The sequence below is a fragment of the Cervus canadensis genome, chromosome 23, assembly GCF_019320065.1.
Source record: "Cervus canadensis isolate Bull #8, Minnesota chromosome 23, ASM1932006v1, whole genome shotgun sequence".
Lineage (NCBI taxonomy): Eukaryota > Metazoa > Chordata > Mammalia > Artiodactyla > Cervidae > Cervus > Cervus canadensis.
Window position 1 is genome coordinate 56,346,336 of NC_057408.1, and position 11,783 is coordinate 56,358,118.

The 11,783-nt window shown below is 45.4% G+C and overlaps 1 protein-coding gene across 1 annotated transcript; it reads left to right on the forward strand.

The window, feature by feature from the left end:
- The first annotated feature begins 2,386 nt into the window (after nucleotides 1–2,386).
- TXNDC2 (thioredoxin domain containing 2) lies at nucleotides 2,387–5,304 on the forward strand. The gene has a single exon (XM_043443740.1). The coding sequence runs from the start codon at nucleotides 2,616–2,618 to the stop codon at nucleotides 4,737–4,739; it is 2,124 nt and encodes a 707-aa protein (XP_043299675.1). The 5' UTR covers nucleotides 2,387–2,615; the 3' UTR covers nucleotides 4,740–5,304.
- Nucleotides 5,305–11,783: the final 6,479 nt, after the last annotated feature.

An 11,783-nucleotide genomic window follows, 5' to 3' on the forward strand; every position in this document is an offset into this window, starting at 1 on the left:
ACATAAAACCATAGGCTAGGAAGAACTGTTGTTGTTTAGTCACTAAATTGTGTCTGACTCTTTTGTGACTCCTTGGATGTAGCCCACCAGGCTCCTCTGTCCTTGGGACTTCCTAGGGCAAGAATACTGGAGTGGGCTATCATTTCCTCTCCTGGGGATCTTCCTGGACTAGGGATCAAGCCTACATCTCCTACATTGGCAGGTGGATTCTTTACCACTGAGCCACCAAGGAAGCCCAGACTAGGAGGAGAGGAGGAGCCAAATGTTAGCTTCTGTTATATGTTTTTCTTTTTCAATTAAGATTTTTTAAAAACTTTTAAAATGGAGATATAATTAACTCATGTTAGTTTCAAATGTACAACATAATGATTCTATATTTGTGTATCTTGTGAAATGATCACCATGTAAGTCTAATTAACATCTAGTCACCACACATAGTTACAAATTTATTTTTCTTGTGATAAGAACTTTTAAGATCTCCTCTCTTAGCAATGTTCAAACATGCAGTGTGGTATTATTAATGATTAATTACATATTAATATATTGATCAATTATAGATACCATGCTCCTGGGGGATTTCAGCCTAAGGAACACAGTTTTACTCTGGTGACAGCTCTGTCTTCTGATTCCTGCCCTTTATCCATAACATGTGCGTATACAGGGCTGTGCGAACTCTGGCTGGTTGTGGGTACACAGGGCTGTATGGACTTGCTGTTCCTGAGCCTCCTGCCTCCTGCTGGTTCCCAGGTGAGGCAGTTGGTCTGGCCTTGTCCTGGAACTGGGAATGGTTAAGGATGGAGGAGGCTGGCTGGAGTTGGGGCCCACTGGTCAAGCCTGTGCCTCTGGTCCTTGCCTCTCGCTGCAAATCCCCCTGCACTGTGGCTTCTTTGTTCTTCTTGAGCTTCTCCTGTTTAGAAGAGAAGCTCAAGCCTTAGAACATCACAGCCCCACTTGGAATGTGAGGACCTCCCTGGCCCAGCAATCTGCCCATCGCCCCTGTTGCCATGGGCACATGGAGCCCACATGGCTGTGGCATTTCCTAGCCTTCCAGGTGGTGCGGGAGGCAGATGCTCCTTCGAGTCCAGCTTTCCTCTGACCACATCCGACCTGGGTCCTTACTGAAGCTTCTGCCTGGAGAGGGGAGGCCAGGCTTCTCTGTCGAATGAATGGGGGGGTCCATGATCTCACTACTGCCTCTTCTCAGTTAGGGAACTCCTCCATGTTGTAATCTCCCTTTCCAACATCCAAACCGGACATCTGACCAGCAGGTAGGACTTTGCAGAAGAGGGTGATGTAGTTGAGAGGAGACCTTGTTGTTGTTGTTTAGTCATTCAGTTGTGTCAGACTCTTTGACCCCAACTGCAGCACACCAGGTTTCCCTGTCCTTCACTATCTCCTGGAGTTTACTCAAAGTTATGTCCATTGAATGAGTGATGCCATCCAACCATCTTATCCTTTGTTGCCCTCTTCTCCTTCTGCCTTCAATCTTTCCCAGCATCAGAGTCTTTTCCAATGATTTGGCTCTTTGCATCAGGTGGCCAAAGTATTGGAGTTTCAGCTTCAGCATCTGTCCTTCCAATGACTATTCAGGGTTGTTTTCCTTGTAGATTGACTATTTTGATCTCCTTGCTGTCCCAGGGGCTCTCGAGAACCTTCTCCAGCACCACAGTTTGAGGAGATCACAGAGGAGACCTTAGTAGATGGTTGTGGTGGCCGAGTCATAAAGAGAAGGCTGGGACTGGGGAGTCCTGGAGGAAGGGGATATCAAAGGTGGTTTCAAGTCATCCCCCTGGATGGGGCACTCGGCAGGCAGCCCAGCCCAGTATCAGGAGTGTGGGCTTGGAACCTGCCCCACAGATGAGCTCTGTGATCTTGAGTGGGTCCCATAACTTCTCTAAGGCTGAGTTTTCTCACTTGTAAGGTGGAGATCACAATGGGACTTACCTCAGTGGTTTGTTGTAGGGAATAATGCCTGTGAATTCATTTTGGGGACTGGGCATGGCCCCACACACAGAGCAGCCCCAAAACCCAGAGTGTCATGAAACTCTCAAATGGGACACTTGTGAAAACAGAGAGGGCAGGCCGACTGTAGGTTCCACCCCAGTACAGGTTGTTATTCGATGTATGATGTTTGGTTGGAGAAGTTCCAAGGGGATGGCCTTGCTGGTTCCATGAGGCACCTGTGAAGTAGGGGTGGGTAGAGACCAGGAACTGGAAATGGAAAGTGATGAAGCTGGGGTCCTGGAGGAACCGGAAATGAGGTCAGACAACCAAGCAGAAACAAATGAAGGTGAGGATAAAGGTCAGGAGGAGGGAAGGGGGCTGCTTTGGGGACCTGTGTGCTTAGCGGGTCAGCTGCAGTGTCAAGCAAAGCAGAGAAGTTTGTAGTTAAAGGAAAAACAACCTAGGTGAAGATTACATGTAATCACATGCTGCTTGGTTTGTGTGGAATATGAGTATGCAAATGACTGTATCAGTTAGAAGACTACCTTCATGCGCTCTAAGAAGGACGCCTGCCCGTCTTCCTTGGAGTAGATGATCAGAATGCTTTTGTTTCTTCTCTGACATTTTTATTTTTTTTACCTTTTTCTTCAGAAAGTCCATTATTACAGGTTATGTCCAGCCATGTGACTCTCCAGGTCCCAGCACACACCCTGGAGGCCTTTGTCCACGAGGTCAGCAATGTTCAACGTACACATGTTGGGGCATCCGAAGCCCTGCAGGCCGTGCACACACTCCCACCTGAGCAGAGCGGTGACACCCCCAGCTCTCCAGCCCAAATTGCCCTGCCCAAGCAGGGGGACTTTCTCAATTCCTCAGCAGAAGCCATCCCATCCGAGCAGGCTGACACTCCCAGTTTCCCAGAAAAGACCATCCTATCAAAAAAGAGAGAAATTCTCAATTCCCCCCAGAAGAACATCTTGCCCAAGCAGGCTGCCACCCCCAGTTCCTCAACCCAAACCATTTCACCAAAGCAGGGTGACATTCCCAATTTCCCAGAAAAAACCATCCTGCCAAAAGAGGGTGTCATTCTCAATCCCCCCAGTAAAACCACCCTGCACAAGAAGGCCAACACCCCCAAGTCTTCAGAAAAACCCACCTCGCCCAAGCAGGGTGACACCCCCAAGCCCTCAGCCAAAACCATTTTGCCCAAGAAGGCTGACGCCCCCATCTTCCCAATCCAAGCCATTCTGCCCAATCAGTCTTATGCCTCCAAATTCTCAGAAAAAACCATCTCGACAAAAGAAGGTGACATTTTCAACTCCTCAGCCAAAGTCATTCCATCATGGCCGGCTGACTCCCCCAATTTCCCAGCCAAGATCAATCCATCATGGCAGGCTGACTCCGCCAAGTTCCCAGCCAAGATCATTTCACCTAAACAGGCTGACTCCCCTAACTCCCCAAACCAAATCCTCTCACCCAAGCAGACCGATTCCCCCAATTTCCCAGGCAAAATCATTTCATCACGGCAGGCTGACTCCCCCAAGTTCCCACTCAAAACCACCCTGCTCAATCAGGTGGGCATCCCCACTTCTTCAGAAAAAAACATCTCACCCAAGCAGGGCAATACCCCCAATTTTCCAGCAAAATTCAGTTTGCCCAAGAAGAGTAAAACCCACAAGTTTACAACCAAAGCCATTCTGTCTAAGCAGGGTGACACCCCAAAGTCCTCAGACAAAACCATCCTGCCCAAGGAGGGTGAGACCACCAAGTCCTCAGCAGAAACCATTCTACTCAAGGCGAGTGAGATCCCCAAGTCCTCAGCCAAACCCATTCTGCCCAAGGAGGGTGAGATCCCTGAGTCCTCAGCTGAAACCATTCTGCCCAAGGAGGGTGAGACCCCCAAGTCCTCAGCCGAAACCACTCTGCTCAAGGAAGGTCAGACTCCCAAGTCCTCAACCCAAACCATTCTACTCAAGGAGGGTGAGACCCCGAAGTCCTCAGCCAAAACCATTCTGCCCAAGGAGGGTGAGACCCCCGAGTCCTCAGCCGAAACCATTCTGCCCAAGGAGGGTGAGACCCCCGAGTCCTCAGCCGAAACCACTCTGCCCAAGGAAGGTCAGACTCCCAAGTCCTCAACCCAAACCATTCTACTCAAGGAGGGTGAGACCCCGAAGTCCTCAGCCAAAACCATTCTGCCCAAGGAGGGTGAGACCCCCGAGTCCTCAGCCGAAACCATTCTGCCCAAGGAGGGTGAGACCCCCGAGTCCTCAGCCGAAACCATTCTGCCCAAGGAGGGTGAGACCCCCAAGTCCTCAGCCGAAACCATTCTGCCCAAGGAGGGTGAGACCCCCAAGTCCTCAGCCGAAACCATTCTGCCCAAGGAGGGTGAGACCCCCAGGTCCTTAGAGGACACGGTCTGGCCCCCAGGAGGCAATAGCCTGCAGTCAGAGGAAGACGCAGAGTTCCTGGATGAGGACCTGGTGAAGGTGATCCTGAGCAAAGAAGACTTTGAGGTGGCGCTAAAGGAAGCTGGGGAGCAGCTGGTGGTCGTGAACTTCTCGGCCACGTGGTGCCAGCCCTGCAAGACCATCAAGTCCTTCTTCCAGACCCTGTCCCTGAAGCATGAGGATGTGGTGTTCCTGGAAGTGGATGCCGACGAGTGCGAACAACTAGTGAGAGAGTGCAAGGTCGATTGCGTTCCAACCTTTCAGTTTTATAGAAAAGAAGAAAAGATGGGCCAGTTTTCTGGTGCCCTGCACGAAAAACTTGAGACACTCATTACAGAATTAAAGTAATCATGTGTTACAAAAGCATTAGAAATAGTTGGCTATTCATAGCTTCTGATCTTATTTATGAAAAAAAATGAGGGGTGACGAAAGTGTGTGTTCGAGTGGCACCTGCTTGTAAATCAGAAACATTAATTCTACCCTTTCTGAAAAGTCCTAATGTCTGTTGTGCCCACGTTCTTGTTGATGGAATGGGTGTGAAATTATAATATCATTTCCTCTGATGTAGATGGGAAGTCCAGCTGTCCTACTTCCCCCCACCTTTTTTTTTTTTCGGCCGTACTGCATGGCATGTGGAATCTTAGTTCCCCAACTAAGGATTAAACCTGTACCCCTTGGACTGGAAACCCAAAGTCTTAACTGCTGGACCATCAAGGAAGTCCCTGTCCCCTATTTTTTTAATCTTGATTTTTTTTTTTCACTCACTCTTGAAAAAATTTTTTTCACTCACTTATGTAGTCCTAGTGGCAACATTGGAAATTTAGATAATTCTTTTGTTGTTGTTGTTGTTCAGGAGGTAAGTTGTGTCCAACTCTGCCACCCTATGAACTGCAGCATGCCATCCTTCCCTTCCTTCACTATCTTCCAGAGTTTGCTCAAACTTATGTCCATTGAGTTAGTGATGCCATCCAACCATCTAGTCCTCTGTCGCCCCCTTCTTCTCCTGCCCTTGATCTTTCCCAGCATCAGGGTCTTTTCAAATGAGTCAAACAGGAGATGGCAAGAGTGAACATCAACATTTTAGGAATCAGTGAACTGAAACAGACGGAAATGGGATAATTTAATTCAGATGACCACTATATCTACTACTGTGGGCAAGAATCCCTGAGAAAGAATGGAGTAGCCCTTATAGTCAACAAAAGAGTCCAAAATGCAATTCTTGATTGCAGTCTCAAAACTGACAGTGCTTTTGGTTTGTTTCCAAGGCAAACCATTCAACATCACAGTAATCCAAGTCTATGCCCCAACCTCTAATGCTGAAGAAGCTGAAATTAAATGATTATGAAGACCTACAAGACTTCCTAGAACTGACACCAAAAATACTCTTCCGTAGAGGGACATGATTTAATAATGGGTGGGAATTTCTTTTCTGATGTTCATGAACCTTTGGGATTTCTGATAAGATATAAGTAAAGAATTTGAAAGAGTCACGTATCTAATCTCCTTCATGTGTAGGAAGTGCTATGGAGATGTCAGGGAACTTCACAGGCTCTGTAAACCTCTAAAGGGTTCATTGGTGTCAGAGCTGAGATGGAGGACATGGTTCCAGATTTTAAGTTCGGACCTCTTTCTACCGACCCATACTCACATAATCTGAGACAATACAAAACTTGCAGTTTGCTGCTACCAAAAGCTTTATGATTCAAATTTCAGTTAGTGTGACCCTTGCTGCCATTATGACATCAGCACCCTAGTAGTAAGTTCCTGCTTTGTCATTCTGGCAACTGGGTTTCTGACACCTGCTCTCAGGTGTCTCAGAGTATGTGTGTATGTACATATATGCATATGTATGTACTCATATGGGCTTCCCAGGTGGATCAGTGGTAAAGAATCCACCGGCCAATGCAGGAGACACAGGAGATGCAGGTACTGTTCCTGAGTCAGGGAGATCCCCTGGAGGAGGAAATGGCAACACACTCTAATATTCTTGCCTGGGAAATCTCATGGACAGAGGAACCCGATAGGCTACAGTCCATGGGGTCACAAAGAGTCAGATACAGCTGAGCACACACACACACACACACGTGTACATATATGCATGTGTATGCATCTGATGCTGAAGCTGAAACTCCAATACTTTGGTCACCTCATGCGAAGAGTTGACTCATTGGAAAAGACCCTGATGCTGGGAGGGATTGGAGGCAGGAGGAGAAGGGGACGACAGAGGATGAGATGGCTGGAGGGCATCACTGACTCAATGGACATGAGTTTGAGTAAACTCTGGGAGCTGGTGATGGACAGGGAGGCCTGGCGTGCTGCGATTCATGGGGTCGCAAAGAGTCGGACACGACTGAGCGACTGAACTGAACTGAACTGATACATGTAGTTAAGGGAGGGGTACACAACTCTGGGAAGGCAATTCTGGGGGCCTGAGACACCGGGAGCAAATGAGTGGCTCTTGAGGGTCTAGTTTGATCCAGGGAGGAAATCTACACTATAAGAGAATTGGCCCATGCTCCTCAAACCACCTATCTCAGCACCATTCTCTTGACTGGATGATAATCAGACAGTGGCCAGGACAGAGTCATGTTCTCTGTACTCAGAAGACTCAAATATGGACACTCCATTTTGCTAACTAAGAATCATGTACACTAAAAAATGAGCCAAGCAGCTGTTGTCACCTCTAATCTTTAGCATGAAGGAGAAATAAGACACACTTCTAATTAGGAGCATGATTCCAGATAATCATCTTGGCTGTGAGTGATGATAAATCTAACCAGAGTCTTTGTAAGAATCAATGGAAAACGTGTTTGAGTTGATAAGAGAACTTGACAAAATGGTGGTATTCAGAGAATATCCAGAAGTCAATAGTGTCCTTTCGATTCAGTGATAAGTGATTGGGAATCTTCATAGGAAAATAGTGATGAAAAAATAAAATACCTGGCAACAGTCCTAACTAGAATGGTAAGGATGATTAAGACTAAATCTAGAAGTTTGAAGACATAGTCAACAAGTAGGTCTAAATGAAGTGAGACAAGATATCGATTCTTTCCACTTAATTAGTAGACTATAATTACCAAGCAACATTTCAATAATGAGTCATTGGGAGAACCTGAAAAAATACTTAAAACTCATAGATAGGAACAGACAGGAAAAAGTCTAAAAAGAGAAGTAATGAAGAGAAATTTGCCCTATAATTATTAGTATGCAGTATAATTATACTAATATAATACTAATATACATATAATTAGTATAGTCGTTGTGTATAAGTGTGATGATACCAATAGTAGTATTGAGGAAGGAAGGAAAGAGAGCAATGAATCATAATAATAACCAAAAACCAGAATTTGATGTGTAAATAGTATATAGGAAAAAGAAAACATTTCAGTTCAAAGGACCATGACTAGATTATTATATTTTTAATTGTATAGCAAAATTCAGATCTTTGGGAAAAAAAATCAGTTGACATCTTTATTCCCATGCCAGATACCAAATAAATAAAAATTGGATTAAAAAATTAAAAAATAAAACATGAAATCATTTAAAAATTGAAGATTTAGTTAAATCTTCCACCCATCTGATTCATGTATGGGAAAAGAATTTTTCAAATATAAGTGCAATTAAAGACTTTTGAACGTGTAAAACATTTAAACATTCCCATGCCAAATTAGAAACACAATAAGAAATAAAAACAAAAAATATTTGCCAAATACATGACATAAAATTCAATGTTTTTACTCTACAAAGTACTCCAGCAAATCAGTAAGAAAAATGGAGCACCCCAACAGTAAAGTAAGCCAAAGACACAGTTTATATTAGAGTAAGAACAAATGGGTGATAAACATGGACATTTTTTACTGATAGGAAAATACAAGCAAAAGTCACCAAGACTTTGATAGCACTGGGATGCAGGAAAACAGCCACTCACCAGCTGCCAAGAGTTAAGATTCTGCAAAGCCTTGGGACACAGCAGGATAACAAAGGTGCAGACCCTTTGTGAACCTGAGCCTGTGCACCCATCTGCTCCAACTGCCATGGCTGCCGGGACACAATCCCACACAGTGTGGGGTTAAACAGACACGTCTCTCTCACAGCCTTGGGGGCTGGAAGTCCGCAGTCAGGGCGTTGTCAGGGTTGGTCTATGCCGAGGCCTCTCCCAGGCTTGAGATGGTTCCTTGTCGCTGCTTTGTCTTCACGCGCAGGCCTGGCATCTGTGTGCCCAAATCTCCTCCTCTTGTGACACCAGTCAGATTGGCCTAGGGCCCACCCTAACAGCTTCAGTTTAGTTTAATCAAGTCTTTGAAAAGCTTATCTCCAAACACAGTCGTTTTATGGGTACGGGGGCTGGGAATTCAATGTGTGGATTTGGGGGAGGACATAATCTAACCCTCAGCAGCTCCAGCTGAGGCTCAGGGTCTGGCCTCTGGGCTGCATCTCAAAAAAAAAAAAAAAAGGTCATTTCCAGGGAGATGTAGGAGCTCACATCTGGACACTGCCAATCAGGGAAGAGGGTGTCTTAAGAAACTCTGCCTCAGGGCCCCATGGAATCAGTCCAACAGTGCCAGCCGGGGCTTCTCCAAAGGCCTGGGAGGACATGGTGCCAAGTGGTCTGTGGTCCCCCTGGAATGCAGGCCTTGAAGCACAGGCCGAAAGACCATGATGCTGAGGCCACAGGTGCAGTGAGGCCAGTCAGTGTCCATTGCTCCAGACGATTCCCCCACCTTGAGAGAAGCCTCGGGGGCTGGGAGGGCCCATCACCAAGCTCCCATACTGCAGGGCAAAAGGCCTGTGCTGACCTCTTACCCTCAAGCAAGCTGGCCAGGGGGAGGCGGTGTCAGATCCCCTTCTGCTCCCCCTGCAGGAGGGAGGGGAGTGAACTCAGGGTGGTCAGAACCAGGTTAAACCATCATTTCTCAAACCACCGGTCATAAAACCACATGCAGAGCTGCTAAACACCCAGATGTCCAGGCATCTGTTCTTGAAAAATCAGATTCAGTTATACATCCAATCAGATTTCTCCTGTAACTATAGGCCTTAAAAATAAATAAACTCTATGCTTTATTCAAATGACAAATTATAACACTCAAGTTTCACAAAAGACAGCACATGGAACACAAATCCAGAGAGAGTAGGAAACGTTTATGAGCTAAGCACTCAGAAACATGCAAAGGATACGAACAGGGTGAGAGAGTTTGAGGGTCTGCTTTTCAAAGTGATGCTTTAGAAATGCATTTTTCTCCAAGTGTGAACAATTTAATTTCATGATGGGGATCCACACAGAGGTTGAATTCATAGGGGATTCATCCTGTTCCTCGGATGCTTAACATGTCTGTCTCTTTGAGGCAGAAATTTTCAAATGTTTTAAATAAATTATACTCAGTAAATATGTAAAAGATATTGGTAGATTGTTGCTTGGAGAATCCCATTGTGATTTGGGCAGTTTTTTAAGATCTTGCAAAGGAATTATGAAATGGTACATTCTGTGGAGATAGAAGTTAACTAAAAAACAAAATAAACCAAAAAGTACAAGGAGAAGGCGGCTGCAAATTATAAAATAATAGTGGCACTTTAATCAGGAGCTCCTTTAACACCCGTGGTGAAAAGAGTCAGCCACGGCAACAATGATGAATATAAGGATCAGTGTAGCAAGGAGCCAGGTAAAGCTTCACGGTTCAGGAAGATCAAGAGTTTCAGATTCTAGAGCAGAAAAAAATGATTGATTCGAATATATGAAAACATAGAAAGTTGTGAACATGAGGTTAAGATTGGTAAAGAGAGGCAGTGACTGAAATGAAAGAAGGTGAATTGTTAAAACTGGGAGAAAATGTGATTTTTCTGTTGCTTATCAGTAGGAATTGTGGTGCTTTTATGATCAAATGTCGAGTCGGCTTCTTTTAGGTTAAGATGGTGATTTCAAGCAAGAGTGAGAGGTGGCCTGGGAAGATGGGAGAGGAGCAGGGCATTGAGCGTGTCCATGGTCTTGATTGCTTTCACTAAACATCCGGGGGCTTCTGGCCTCCAGAGACCACTTCCTGGTGGGGTTTGAGAGTAGACAGGAGGGCAGCTTGAAAGGCAAAGCTAAATGCAGCTCTGATGACTCATAGATCAGTAACTTTCATGGACATGAAGATGGCTTGGAGGAAGTCACCAGCCAGCTAATGATTCTCAGAAATGGCGGATGAAGCCAGTCGCCTCCCAGAGGTTTTAAGGAGATTTCCTTTAAATCATGCCAGTTAAGGAGGGCCAGGCTGTGGTGTGTTGTTACACTCACACGGACAGCCAAGTAACTGGAATCGGAGAAGCCTGTTAGTAAACCAATTCTACAGTGGCTTTTGGGGCTCTCCTTCCTATGTTCATCTCCTTAAATAATTTCATCTCTCCCTCTGAGCTCGAAATCACTCCTATGATAAAGGTGATTACTTTCAAATAAACTTTGTTTTTGTATCTGAGACATTTTTTAAAAAATGCATTTACAAATCTGAACAATAACCTCACTTCATTTTGGATTGCTACTTTCATATACGCATTTAGATGTAAAGATGCTAAAATAAAATTGGGAGTTTTGCACATTGGATAACAGCTGCCATCGTTTCTCTTCTTCAAGCCCCACCCGTGGTACTGATTCTTTCCGTACAGGCATTAAAAAAAGGGCCAAGATTTATTATATATGGTTCAGACACTACATATGTTTATTGTTGATATTTGGGTTGAAGGCAGAAAGATGAGTGCATATGTCAGAAATGAGCTCTATACAGAGCCAGTTGAGAAACTGTTTTGAATACAATGAATACTTGGAAATCACAGGCTCTCCTCTGGGAAAATTGTTTAGAGGTTCATAGGACACTGACAACTCCTCTGTTTCCAATTAAAATAAATTGATTTGTAATTCTTAGGACTTTTCTATACCTCATTGACTTGCTTAAATGTGAGATCTTGATAACCCTTGTTTATCTCCCAGATGGAGATTCCTTGTCTTTGCAACATTTCAAGTGAAATACATCCAAAGGTCCCCTCTGTAGGAGGGAAGAGCTGAGCTGACCAGCAGGGGCACGGGGACTTCCTGCAGGTCAAGGGTGAGTCAGGTCTCTCTCATTTCCGGCAGCAGAGGACGCCAACAAGCAGAAAATGAAGCAGTGAAGATGAGACCCAGGAAACTGGGAGGGGTCTGCAGAAGTTGCCAAAGCCACAGGGGTGACCTGTGGGTACAATATGGAACCTGGTTACTGGACATAGGAATAAGATGAGGTCAGGGGAGATGACAGGGAAAGGATGAGAAGCGGAGGAGGTGGTCACCTGGGACAAGCAGCGATGAGTGGGGCAGAGGTACAGTGCAGAGCTGGGTCATTCTGGCTTCAAGGCCATAGTCAGGACAGACAAAATCTGCTGCTGCTC